This window comes from Dipodomys merriami, unplaced genomic scaffold (assembly GCF_024711535.1).
Source record: "Dipodomys merriami isolate MVZ:Mamm:240054 unplaced genomic scaffold, mDipMer1.0.p SCAF_900, whole genome shotgun sequence".
NCBI lineage: Eukaryota > Metazoa > Chordata > Mammalia > Rodentia > Heteromyidae > Dipodomys > Dipodomys merriami.
The window spans coordinates 126679-140822 of record NW_027206514.1 but is presented as its reverse complement, the minus strand read 5'-3'; the positions used below and the strand labels follow the sequence as shown (position 1 = coordinate 140822).

Here is a 14144-nt window from a genome sequence, read left to right as displayed (position 1 = left end):
GCTCAGGGAGGTGGTTCCTGGCACTACCACAGGGTGGCATCAGAGACCGTGACTGTGGGCCTAGAGCAAACCTGCAGGGCCATCCCTAGCTGCGCTCCCTCCCCACTCCTGGTCAAGGCCAAGCTGAGAGCCAGGGTACAGGGTCTGTCTGTCTTGGCCCATGCTGTTACCCCTGGGAGTCCATTGCTGCCAGCTCACTCCCTGATTCACCCCATCAGAATCACGTCCCTCCCCGGAGCCCATCCCCTGCTTCCGATGGAGCCCGGCCCTGAGTGAGCCTGTAGGCTATGGGGTGGAGATTTTGGAAAGAGGAAAGGCCTCTTGAAGGGCTAACGAAAACACAGGGGCCCCAAGAAGGGGCGGCCATTTGTCCATGATCACATGGCTGAGCTGAGGTCACCCAGATGTTCCTGTGCTTGGGGCTGGAGAAAGAAGCACAAGCCCCATTTGTCACCCTGTGTCCTCAGTCAGGCCACTGAGGGGCTGCTCCGCATTGACTACCCATATCTAGAACCTCAAGCACCTGCTACCCCCTGAGACGTGAGCCGCCTCTGCCTCAGGTGTGCAGGGCAGCTAGGAAGAGGCTGCTCCAGTCTGTACTTCCAACCTGCTGCTCCCTCTTTAGATCTCTCCAGATCTGAATGCTATACCTGCTTCCATCTTTACACTCAGCAAACACATCCTGAGCCTATCTTTGCTGGTCACAGTATCTAAGAAACTCAGCCTCGCGAGGGATCCAAAGGGTATGCTTAGAGTCAGAGCGGTAGGCAGATACCACGGAACTGACAGTGAAGTGGTCAGGAGTGCGGGGAAATGGAAATACGCTGGCACAGACAGTAAGCAAAGGGCACCCGGATGGAGGGACCTGCCTGCTGTTCCTCACACACGTCCCTTGCCTACCAGATGAGGATTCCGGGATCCTTGGCGTTCCTGAGTGCTCTGTCTCCGGCACAGAGCTGGGCCGTCTCTCTGCCCCAGCTCTCTCCTTGGAGTCTCTGCCCTTGGGCCGTCTGCTGTCTTTCTTAATGATAGACTACTCTCGGTTTCATGAGTTATCTTTATCTTCTTGGCTTTCCAAACATTTCAGGTATACAACGCTCACCTGACTCCAGAACTTTACTTACAAAGGCCTTGCAGACAGTTTCCAAACTGTACAGAGGAAACTTGAAAAAATTGGCTCAACGGTCAGCAAAATCTTCAGGCCAAACACCCGGGAAAACGTTGGCTTAGATACAGCCTCAGGTTCTCACGCACACACTGGAGGCTACAAGAGGTGTAGGGTGGGATGTTCTCTAGCTTCGGGAGTGTGAGGCCCAACCCTCCTGCTCACAGGACATCGCAGAGATCCCACATTTAAGGTCGGACGTTTGAGAAGCTGTCTCTGAGCCTTTGCTGTATCTTGGATCCTGAGTTCACACTACCATGGGCTCAAGCACCAGCTTCTGGTGGAGGCCATGCCCACCCACCCACATTGCCGTGTGTGAGCCCTCTGCTCCCAGCACTGCTGTTCCCCCCAGACCCCCCCACTCCTCTGTTCTTTTTTTCCATTTTACCTTAAAAAGTTTTACAAAAACTTCACGGGACAGGGGTGTGGTCCTTTTTTGCCCACAGATCGATTCCTGAGCACCTAGAAGGCTCCCATGTGGCTGGAGTTCAAAAATCTCTTTTCGAATGAAGGACTAAATTGTCTCAGAGGTGAGCCCCGGTGTAGGGCGAACACGGGCTCAGGGGACACTCAACTGAACCAGGCATGGGGCACCCTGGGGACCTCATTTCACTGGTGTGGGGCACAGGAGTGGAGCGGTGGCTCATGAGCAGATCACACACGGTTTCCTCCCTGATCTGGGCTTTCTGCTTCACTTGTTTGTTCCTAGGGCCTATGGAGGTTTACTCTTCCCTAGGGATCTTCTGGGATCAAAAGGAGACTTTATTTTTGGCTACTTTAGGGTCAGGCCTGAGTAAGAGGCAGAGGGAAGGCTAGGATGACCTTCCAGCACCGGGAGAGGACAGAAGAAAAGGGTAGGTGTGGGGACCTAATCTGGGTGCAGGCGGAAGGGGCTGTGTGCCGTGGAGCATCCTCCCCCTCCCCCTCTGTCCCTCCAGCTGTCACATTCAGCCAGTAGCTCCTGTCTCGGTGCCAGGAGCAGAGCCCCAAGGGCCGCAGCTGGGAGGAGAGAGAAGAGCGGCAGTGGAGTCGTTTGTGCGGGCTGGCAGGGGCCCAGCCAGCTTCCCTCCCACTCTTACAGAAGGGGCAGTTTTGCTCTGTTTCTGAAGGGTTGCTGTCTCCCCCCTGAGATCTCAGACTGGCTAGGCTGGGACCGCAAAACCATGCAAGTGGGGCTTTGCATTCCTCTGGGGCTCTGGCTCCCTGACCTAGGTGGATGGGTTGTGTGGGGATGCATCTGTGGTAGAGTGAGAGACAGAGTTCACAGTCTGGATCTAGAATCTGGAGGTTTGGGGGTCAAGCAGAAATGTTTTGGATTGTTTCCACAGTCAATGCCCGATGCTCCCTCAGACAGGAAATGCTCTAGCATCTGTCCAGCATCAGATCAGGCTGGGAAATGGTGAGAACTACATCTCCCAGCATGCAGTGCAGATGGCTGCAGGGAGAGTGGGAAGGCCTGGGGTCACACTCTGGGAAGTCCGGCCATCCTGCAGCTGTGTATTGGGTCTGACCACCAGGGGCCTTGCTGGAGGCCTCCGTCCTCCCAGAAGCATGGGCTCGGCTGCCTCCTAAGACTCCTGGACGCACTGCTTATTTGTCAACAGCTTCAATATTTGCACACTCAACCTGAAGACAGTGGCAAGCCTGCTCACAGTTACACGCTCACAGAAACACATATCCACACTCATGCCTGAGTGTGCACACCTGCACATCAGGCCTTGAAAACCAACCATTCATGGAATTCCTGGTTTGCTAGGTAGAGCCCATGACCACATACCCAAGGGAGTCCAGACTGCACTAGAAACGGAGTTAGGTCTGGTGCCTTGCCCCTCGCAGCCTCCCTCACCTGCTCTTAGAAGAGGGGCAAGAGGCTGGGCCCCTGCCAGAGATGTCTGGCTACGCCCCTCCTAATATCCTGGGAGTAGATGCTACACCATTTGGTGTCCTGAGCTGGTCACGGTGACATTCTGAACCCTTTCTCCAGCCTTGGCATTAGCCCCTGAGGAACAATGTGGAGAAACTCTACGTGTGTGTGTGTGTGTGTGTGTGTGTGTGTGTGTGTGTGTGTGTGTGTGTGTGTGTGTGTGTGTGTGTGTGTGTGTGTGTGTGTGTGTGTGTGTGTGTGTGTGTGTGTGTGTGTGTGTGTGTGTGTGTCCACTTTCCTCAGCACAAGGGCTTGGGAAGGGTGGGTTTTTTGGTGCCATGGAAGTTCCCACACACACTCAGTTCTCACCACTCCCACAGACACAGCCTGGACTTACTGTTTTATACTAGATGTGACTTGTTGCAGCAGCCCCTAACTGGCATCCAGTGCCACCACAGAGCCTCCTGAGTGCCCAGCACTCAATCTAACCCGTGCGCTAGACCTGCTGCTTTCCCGAGAGCCACCCAGAGCCCCTCTGCAGTCCTGCTCCTTCGTGCCTGCCAGAGCTGCAGCCTCTCGCCTCCCACACGCCCTCCCTACCCCCTGCCTGGCACCCTGACCTCCACGGCTCCACTTATGCCTCTGTGTCGCCCTATCCATGTGCATCTACACACACGAGTGACTTTGCGCATGCCCCGCAGCTTACAGCGCCTGCCCTTGCCCTTGCTGCTCTTCATTCCCCTCTCCAGATGTGTGCAGGGCAAAGCTATTACCTGAACGGATGGCCAGAATGAAAAATTAAATTTCCACTTATCCGCCTCACTCAAGCATTGCCTCAGGACCGGTGGGGCTTAGAGCACAGGGCCCAGCTCAGCCTCGTGGCTCCCCCGCGGCACCCCCCCCCCCCGAGAATTCCCATGTGGGATAAAGGGTGCTAAGGTCGGCTGCTACTCAGAAATTGACCGGGAGCATGACAATAAGCAGTCCTGAAAAGGCCCAGGTTACCTGGAGCAGTTCTCTAGAGGGGGCTGGGAGTTCCGGAGCATGGCAGTGATTTGGTGAGTGGCATGCCTAATGGGGCTGTCAACAGCAGAGTCCCGATATGTCCCTCTTCTAGCCACAGTTCTCAGGGGGGCCTTGTCCATCTGCCCTCCAGATGCAGCACTAGCGTAATGACCGGCACAGGCAGGACAGCACACCACCACCTAGATGGAGCACCAAGCTGACCCCGGATGCCACAGCAGGTATGGGAGAGTAGTCTCCCATCCCCACAGGGCTTTCTCTCCGCCCAGCTCCAGATCTGAGCCTTGCACTCTTGGCTGTCACCCTGCCCCTTAGTCTTTGGAGATAAAAAGCTGTGATCCTCTTGGTCGCAGCTTCTGGGGGACAGGCACACGTTATAGCTTAGCAGGGCCTCTGGCTGGTGCTCTTACACAGGGGAAGACCCTGCTGTTGTGTTTCTTGGCTTATCTTGATTTTCCAATCAGCAGTTTCTCCAGAGAGCCCAGGATAGAAGGTGATACATACATCATGACACGGGCATGCCACCCTTAAGGGAAGGCATCACCAGCCACAAGAAGCTTGAGATTCTATTCATGAAAAACAATGACATCCACATTACAGAAGCGGAAGCTCAGGCTCAGAGAAGTGAAGAACTTGCTCAGGGCTACACAGTCCAGAGCTGATCTTGAGAACACGTAGGCCAGGTTATGCTGGCCCACACCACACTGCCTCTGAGAATTGTCCATTCCCCATCTGACTGCGCCCTATGGAAGGGGACCCTGCATTTCCCCGTCTGCCCCAGGGGGCCCCTGGATCACAGCTTGGCTCAAACCTGCTCCAGAAGGAAGCCATGTGACTGCTCCTCCTTTCTGTTTGCCAGGCTGTGGGAGTCCCCGATCTCCGGCCTGTGTGTGTGTGTGTGTGTGTGTAGCCTCTCCCAGGCTCCAGCCCCGACCCCGGGAACCCAGGCATCACTACCTAGGTTCCTGGAAGTCCGAAGCCCTTTGCACATATTACGTTACTTCTTGTCCACCTGGCAGCAGTAGGGTATCACTTTCTGTTCTAGAAGGTTCTTTCTGTCACTTTCTCACCCTGCCATTAGCTCCAGGAGTGACATTCCTTGTGAAGTCTGATGGCAATGACTCCTCTGTTGCCTTGTTTTGATGCTTCCCTTAATCATGATAATGACAGAGGTCATCACGATAATCACAGAGCCCTGGCCATTTATGAATAGACTGATCTGTGCTCGCTGGGTTACCTGACCTACATTGCTTATCATTCTGACATAGCCTGTCCTGCCAGCAGGCCACATTATCCCCACTTTACAGATAAGGCCTGCCGTGGGGCTTCTCCACGGGACATGTTGGTCGTGCTGTTCCTTTGCCCTGAGAGCATCACACATGCTGACAAAGATCAGGGGGGAAACAGCAATTCAGTTGCTGCTGGCTTTGGGCTGTGTCCTTGCTCCGGTCTCCCTGCCTGAGGCAAGCCTCACTCTTGCAGCCCAAAGGGTTTCTTCAGCTGCAGATGTTGAAGATGAGCTCTGTGTACAGACTGCCCTGCTAAGCTCGCACGCCACAGCAGAAGATCCCCAGGCAAGTCTACCCTCCGCTCGCCCTGCAAACAGCATCCCTGCAAACACTACATCCTCCTCCTTCTTGGCCCTCTCTGATTAGGACCAGGAAAGCGGGCACCCTAACTGCTCCATACAGCCTTAAATAAAGCAAAAAATAAAGCAAAATTAGACCCATGGCTAGAGCTCCAGGGAAAGCCAGCAAAGCAGAAGACACAAAGAAGACACAAACTTTCCAGAATGATAGAGCTTAAAGGGGTGTGTGTGTGTGTAGCAGAAAGGTGTGTGTGTGTGTGTGGTGTGTGGTGTGTGTGTGTGTGTGTGTGTGTGTGGTGTGTGTGTGTGTGTGTGTGTGTGTGTGTGTGTGTGTAGCAGAGAAACCCCAGGGCGGGACAGCCCGAGCAGGTGCAGCTTCCTACCTGTGATATTGACCTCCACCTGGCCCGAGCGGGTACCGATGGGGTTGGTGGCCTCACAGATGTAAGTCCCTGCCAGACTGTAACTGATGGGTCCCCTGAAGAAGAGGGTTCTGTTCTGGGCCTCCACGCCCTTCGGGAGAGAGCCGTTCAGCCTGTAGGCATGGAGAGACAAGGTGTAAGGTTAGGAATCTTCTAGACCTCTGGGCCAGGGGCTTGGTTCCAAGACTTCTTAGCTCTTTTGCTGAGTGCCTATGGTAGTAGTCAGTCTTAGAAGGAGGAGGAAAGAAATCAATAAGGACTGCTTGCATTTGGCAGTTTTATATTATTCAGCATACTAGATCATCATGTCACTGAAATGTATACAAAGCAAGCTTAACAGATAAAACCTGAAGTTCAGGCCAAGGAACCCAGCTAGCGAGCAAGCAGCAGAATGAGACCTCTAATCAAGTCTCTGGACTCCCGGTAGAGTACTCTTTCTACTGGTTGTTGGTCCTCAGTCTTCTGGGTACTGGGTAACAACGGGAGACGCCTTGATCCTGACCCCGGGTCTCCTGAAGCAGGACGGGAAGCCTGGGCCTCTGCATTTTAAGAAGTTATTAGGGACAACGAGATGGAGCTGTTGTGCTCCATGCCACTCGGGGCCTGGTGCTCTTGCTGGGCACGCCACAGCACTTTTTCAGGTGGAAGAATCCTGGAGTTTGCAGAGCACAGACAGCTTCCTTCCTTCCTCTTGATTCCCAGGACCATAAAGCGATTGCTCAGTTAACAGAGCAGCCTCTCAGCATACAGGGTCTGCTGGCCGGTAGCCTCTACTCACTTGTACCTTCAGAAGCATGTTTTGTTCCCAGAAGCGGAGGCGAACAGACAGGGCCCACCAGGGTCCCCTGCTTCTTGAGACGGCGTAGACTTGCTCTGTGCTGCTGTCCTCTGGCCACCCGGGTGACCTTTCTTGGCTCCCCCCACCCCTGTCTCTGTTTCTTCTAGATCTTGGTGGGAGGAGCCATGCTTGGAGCTGGCTGGTGGGGATCCGGATCACTGCGTTCCCGGCCCCCGACCAGGAAGGCAGGAATGGGCAGGAGGGTGAGGGGTGGGTACTCTAGGGGCACAGGCATTCTAGGCTCATGACTGCCCACTCCAAGAGTCTGCAGAGAAGGAGCAGGAAAGATCTGGGATGCTCCAGAATGCCAGCTTCCCCGGGGACACCTCGATAAAAATAAATACCAGGGTGGGAGTGACTCAGGCTGAATCACCAAAGGAAAAATGACAAAAGTTCTTTCTTAGTGACAGGGAGGGAAGCAACTTGAGAGGGGAGCCCCTACTGGCAGGATAGTTTGTCCTACTGACCCTGGCACTCAAATAGAGGTGCGTGCGTGCGTGTGTGTGTGTGTGTGTGTGTGTGTGCGCGTGCACGCGCTGATATGAGGTCTTTTAAGGTTCCCGTCTTACTGAAAAACCTCAACACCGTCTCCCGCCTCCCTGCTAAGGCTCCTGACCTCACTGTGAGCTGGCAGCGAGTACCTCACGCACTTACGTGGTCCAGTGGTACTCCGTGGCCGGGGGGTTAGCGTCAGCTTTGCACGTGAGCCGCACATCTGTCCGCTGCAGGTACCAGTTGCCATCAAACCCCTCGATGGTCACCTCGGGCTCATCTGTGGGGCAGAGGATGATTTTGGAAGGAAGTGAGGTCAGCAGAACAGGACCTGGGGTGAGTGGCCCCCAGAGAGGGAAGGAATGGAAGGAACAGAGACATGGGGACAGTTGGGAAAGAGAGAGGGAGGTGGCATTGTGGGACCTCAGAGCAGAAATGGCAAAGGGGAATGGGAGGGAGGAAAGGAGGAGGCAGGTGCCAGTCCTGGGGCTTGAACCCAGAACCCCAGAAGAGGAGGGAGCCTGGAGGGTGGGGCTGGAAGAAGCCGCCCTGCTCCCAGTCCCAGCTCACACTGCACATTGAGAGTGAGGCTCTCCTTGAAGCGGTCCAGATGGTAGTTGACAATGCAGGCCAGGGACTGCCGGTGGGCCTCCCGGCTGGGTATGAGGCGGTAACGGCTAATGACTGTCACGGTGCCATTGGGGTTTCGGATCTCCTGGTACTCGGCTTCGCCCTTTAGCCGGGTTTCCCAGGACACCACGCTAGGAGGCTTCCCATTGGCTGAAGTGCAGGTGGCCACCAGGACCTTGTCATCCTGCCCCTTCCGGACTCGAAGCACCGTCTGGGTGCCTTCTATCCAGTTGGTGGGTTTGGCTGTGGGGAGTCAGAAAGCAGCAGCAGGTCAGTTCTGGGAAGCGAGGTCCCCCCCACCCTGCCTCAGCTCCCCGTGGCCGCCCGCCTCTCTGCGCACAGCTCACGCCTGTGTTCCCTGCTGCACTGGCCAATGTCAGCCTTCCTGGCGTCTACCTGAGCTTTCTCACTCACGGTCGGTGCTCTACCACTGGAGCCACAGCTCTGCTTCCAGGTTTTTTTTAAAAATCACAGTCAGTCTCACTGGCTTTCTTGCTACAACTGGCTTTGAGTCTCGATCCTCAGATCTCAGCCTCCTGAGTGGCTAGGATGACAGGCGTGAGCCACCAGCGCCTGGCTTGTGTCGTGGTATCTGGCCAGGTAGCCTGGCCACTCACAGTGTCCCGAGGCAAGGCTTCCTACTTAAATATTGACTCTATTTGGTTTTCTTCCCCACCCTCCTCCCTTCTTTCTTTTTTTTAAAATGGTGGTGGGGATGGAACCCAGTGCTCTACCACTGATCCTCTATTCTGTCCATAGCTTTGTCTAGCCTAATCCCTAGTAAATTGTGGACAGTCTGGCTAGAAGCCTAGAGGTTTGCCCAAGGAGGGTATCAGGGCCACGGAGGCAGCATTAGAGACGGCCAAGCCCCCAAGAGCACAGGCATCTGGAGAGACGCGGAGGGCGGCCAGCTTACCCATCACAGTGAGATTGAGCTGGCTCTCCCGGTTGCCGGTTGGGAAGGTAGCAAACTCGCAGATGTAGACGCCCTCGTCCTCCAGCTCCAGGCGGGAGAGGCGGATGGTGCCGTCGATGAAGGATGGCCGCAGGAACTTCACTCGCTCACGGTAGGGAGGCAGCACGGACACACCCATGGCTGGATTATAGATGGCCACATTCTGCTTGGAGCCGTTGGTGGCCTTCTGCCACGTGACCTGGGTGATCTTCACAGCGGGCAGCGGGTTGGCAAAGCTACAGTGCAGTACCACGTCTGTGCCGATGAAGCCATACATGGAATCGTTCACCTGAACCACCTGAGAGTGGGTGCCTGGCAGGGGGAAAGGCAGGGCACGGTCAGGGCCAGTCCCAGCTCCCTGTCCCCCTTGCTCCCTGTGACTTTTATAGCAGTCGTTAATTTTTAAATTCTTCTTATAAAAATAATTACTTGTTATAAAAACACTCTGGGCAGTACTGAAAACTATTGAGAAGAAAATTACACCATCACATCCGTAGAATCCATCTTCTCTCTCCACATAAATGAGCAAAATCACAATTACACCATACAGATTACTCTATCACTCCTTTCCCATTTAGTAACATATTGCTATCTCTGCATGCTATCTATCTATCTATCTATCTATCTATCTATCTATCTATCTATCTATCCATCTATCTACCTACCTACCTACTATGTATCTATCTATTTATCTACCTATGTACCTCTGTATCTACCTGTGTATGTATGTATGTATGTATGTATGTATGTATGTATGTATGTATGTATGTATGTATCTATCTATCTATCTATCCATCTATCTACCTACCTACCTACTATGTATCTATTTATCTACCTATGTACCTCTGTATCTACCTGTGTATGTATGTATGTATGTATGTATGTATCTATCTATCTATCTATCTATCTGTCTATCTTCTCCACCCCTGTGAGATAGGATCTTGCTATCTATGTAGCTCAGCCTGGCCTTAAAGCTCCTGCCTCAGTTTCTTGAGTGTTGGGATGACAGACATCCATCACCACAGCCGGTACATCCTCATTTTGGGAAGTGTCAGATGCTCAGCTTGCAATGAAGAGTCCCGGCCCATGAGCTCTGAGCTTCTTTACTTTCCTGGCCTCAGTTCCCTCATCAGATAAATGGGGCGGATAATCCAGTCTTCCCTACCTCAAGGGGTTGCTAGGAGAAGCAAAGGCACAGGGGAGAAAGTGCGTCATGCGACGGAAGCCACGGGGGAGCATGAGGGCTCACGGTGACCCACATTACGGCCGCTGCACTGTCTTCTCCCTCATGGCTCCCTCGTGTGCTGGGTCAGCCCATTTTCTGGTGGCCAGGCAGAAGGACATAAATGCTACCCAAGGCTGGGTCTCTGGGGTTCTGATGCCTTTATAATCAGGTCTAAATGCCTGAACTTGGCTTTTGGCATCTACAGCGGTTGCCTTTTGTCCACACCTTTCCAGAAGCTGGGCTCTTCAACCACATCAGACCTGTCCTCAACATGGTTCTTTTCTGTTCCCTTCTCTCCCTCCCAATTACCCCAGAACTGTTTGCTGAGTGGCTATATGCCAGGATCTATTATTGGTACTTGGGTCCTATCAGTGAGTAATTAATTCAGCCAGCCCCTGGCAGATACAGCCAGCGGCGTGCAGAACCCATCCACACAACCCTTCTCAACTTCTGTTCATAGAGTTCCTTCAACTGTGTGGGTCGCTCTCCCTCTCCACCTGTGGGGAGCTTGTGGTAGCCCCCTCCCAGCCAGAAGCAGCCAGCTACCCGAGCACGGCTCTTTCTGCCTTGGAGTGATGTTTATGTACCTTCTATGTCTGCTCACGTATCTGCTTAGGTATCTTATGTATCCAGTGTCCAGCCCAGCCCCTGGCCCACAGGACAGGTTTCCAGGTTTACTTTTCTCTACTACTAGCAAACAGTTCTCCTTGGATGAACTGCAAGTGAAGGCCTGATAATAATGATTTGCAAGGAGGGAGCAATGGGTGTTGTGGAATGAACAAGTCCCCTCCTGACTCCCCACTGATGACATGATCACATCCGGACTGTTTTGGTTGAGCATCCTTTCCCTTGCAATTGGCTGTCTCATCTATCCTGGCCTGGCCGCCGCCGGCCCTAGGCTCTGCCCTCCGCCCCCTAGCCTGTCAAGTCTGCATCCTTGACACACATTTGTGTACTCATGTCCTTGCAGCTTTACTTCACAGAGTCAGTTTATTAGAGGGCCATCAGTACTATCAATAATGCAGACTCAGAGATAGGGGGACGGGATCCAGGGGAGTCTAAGATCTAAGGGTGAGAAGTGGGGGCGTGTGCATGATGGAGACTCAGGAGCAGTGTGGGCTCCAAAGCCCACGGTCAAGGTTTTCATGGCTCCCCACCCTCTCCTCCAGAGCACAGGTGACTATGGAACCCCAGTGCTCAGTACACAGCAGGAACTCCACAAGTGCTTGCTCAGCCAGGTATGGTGGTGCATGCCGTAATCCCCGCACTCTGAAGGCCGAGGCAGGATCTTGCCAGGCTGAGCTTGCAGAAAAAGAACCAAGAAGGTCAGTGTAGTTTATGTGCCTACACAAAATACAATAATGAAACATGTTGAAATGTTCTAAGAAGGGGCAAGTGGATGGGGAGCGTGACAGAGAAGGTGAGGTGGACGGGGGTGCTCATGCGTGGAAAGGTCCTAAGGACCGTCCCCCAACAACGCACATTAATACTAACTAAATAATAGAGAAAGAAGAAAAACTGTACAAGTCTATGTGTGTGTGTGCGTGTGTGTGTGTATATGAACGCTAGCACTAGGGTTTAAACTCAGGGTCTAAGTGCTGTTCCTAAGCTCGGTTTGCTCAAGGCTGGCACTCTACCACTTAAGCCATGGGACTTTTTGGTGGTAAGTTGGAAATAAAGAGTCTCAAGGACTTTCCTGACTGGGCTGACTTTGAACTGGGCTGCTAAGAGCTCAGCCTCCTGGGTAGCTAGGATTATAGATGTTAACTACTGGTGTCTGGTTCTGTATAGGGTTTTATGCCATCAGTGTGTCCCCATCCCTTCCGCTGCTCCCTGGGCTGTTCTGTGGGTGCTTAGTACCTAATAGCTTTCAAGCAGAGGCACTGGGACAAGTGCCACCGACAGTCAGAGGCTGGGCTCTGCCTGCTTGTGCCTTTGACTGGTCACTGTGAGACCTTGGCCAGTCACTTCCCCTTTTGAATCCTTTCTCCTTCTTTTGCAAAGGAGCCAGCTGGGCTCCCAGTTTCTCCTGGCTCTAACTGTCTGACAGCAGCCCAGCCCGGGCCTCACCCCAGAGAAACAGTCCCACAGAGAGGTCAGTGGGTCAGACAGTCCAGCACTCTTGCTGACTGGTTGGCTGGAAAGCAGCTAAGCCCCGGAGGATCCTCCCCATCCTCGGGCAGGAGAAGTGGGTGCTCCCTGTCTGCCCCCCCCCCCCAGCTTCCACTCCCCAGGCCTGCTGGAGGCTGCCCAGTAGCTGAGATAATATGGGCATAATTGGAGAACTTGCGCCACACAAAGCCAGGAACTGGAAAAGCCAGTTGGAGGGCTTGGGCCCTAGGTGAGAGTGGGGGAGGGGGCAGGGCTCTCAGAGCCATCTTGAGACTGGTACCAAGTGTGGTGGGTCTACAGAAGGACACAGCCTCCTCCCTTTCCCCCTGCCATGCACGGGGCCCAGCAGGGCACGGGCCCAGGCCCACGGACTGACAGCCACCCACCGCTTCCCAGGTGACCTCACGCTTCAGGCCAGGCCAGGGCAGGAGGGGAGGTCCCTGTGTGGGCCGGGGAGGGCGCTAAAGGGCCTGGGTGCCTAGGCAGTGAGCTCTACCAGCCGCAGCCCTGTGGCTGGACAGTCTCCTCACTGTACATGGGTGTGTCCCCAGTCCTAATGTGGTAGTGATGGCCAGGGTGGGGCCGCAGGACCTCTGAGGAGGTGGCTCCCTCACTTTCACTCTTGTCTGTCATGGGTGACTATCAGCAGCGTCGGGGAGGTGGCCCTGGAAGGGCCTGACGGACTCTTGGAGCAGCGAAGGTGAGGACAGCTTCCAGCCCGGGAGGGCTGGCGGCTCTTCAAAGTCCTGCTCTTCCCTATTTCACCCAGACCCAAGCTTCTGCCAAGGGGTGCCTGGCCTGGTCAAGGGTTGCAGAATAGAGACAGCATTCCTAGCTTTGAAAGGGCACACGGGGAGGCCTCCTGAGGGGTGGGGCAGGGGGTTGCCCTGAGAAGGGACAGGAGGGGCTGGAATCCTGAGCCTTCCTGGGAAAGCTTCGGCGAAGGGTCCAAGATTAAAGGATGCTCTGGATGGGGGGGAGTAATGTCCACCGAGACTGCCCAGCCTCAGGCAGTCCCAATGCCATGACATCTCAAGCTGGGGATGGAGGTGACGGATCCAACCCTCTGAAGAGCTCCAGCCCCTCAGGAAGAGCCACCATGTGTTTTGTTTTCTGCCTCTGCAGAAGACTGGCCCCAGGCCAGTGACTTAACCTCTCTATGGCTCAGTTTGCACTAAACCGTATGTCTCCAAAACAGGGATTCTTATCATCAACACTATAAAACTATATGCCCCAGAAAACTGTTGTGAGAATTAAACGAAGGAGTATAAGCAGCATTCAGTACACAAATGCTTCATGAATGTTGCTACCATGCCTACTACCACCACCACCATCATCATCATCATCATGACCATCATGATCATGATCGTGATCATCATCTACTGAGCATCAATCCCGCCCTGGCCGTTGTACTGGGTGCTATGAGACCATTCCTCTATTGGAACACCCTTGTAAGTCTCATCCTTTCCTTCTTGGCTGACACATACACCTTAACAGTATAGAACCTGCACCTCTACCTCGTTATTGTCCATTTCCAGATGGTGTAGCGTCTATGTCCTGTGTCACAGGAGTTGGCAGACCCCTGTGAGGGAGGCAGGAGCAGGCTGGGCCTTGGATTGCATTGAGGGCACTATACCTCACCCTTGTAGATCTGGGGCTTGAGGGACACCTGCCACCCTCTGTTCCCAGGCAGGGGTGCTGCTCACAGAAAGCACCACCTCCTCCCCATCCTCCCCAAGGCGGTGGGAAATTGGACCACTCACATGGCAGCACATGGGAGCTCAATAGACCAGGCAGCCTGTCACTTTCCAAGTCTAGCAGCCTCTGGCC

The 14144-nt window shown here is 54.0% G+C and overlaps 1 protein-coding gene across 2 annotated transcripts in view; it reads right to left on the bottom strand.

Annotated features, from left to right (window-relative positions):
- LOC138821254 (nectin-1) overlaps window positions 1-14144 on the bottom strand; it is a 70586-nt gene that overhangs the window by 19081 nt on the left and 37361 nt on the right. For both annotated transcript variants that reach the window (XM_070013391.1, XM_070013390.1), the window contains exons 2-5: window positions 8939-9289; window positions 7963-8265; window positions 7555-7672; window positions 6024-6175 (exon numbers count right to left, since the gene is read on the bottom strand). In XM_070013391.1, coding sequence (XP_069869492.1) covers window positions 6024-6175; window positions 7555-7672; window positions 7963-8265; window positions 8939-9289 — 924 coding nt within the window. The remainder of the gene's footprint in view (window positions 1-6023; window positions 6176-7554; window positions 7673-7962; window positions 8266-8938; window positions 9290-14144) is intronic.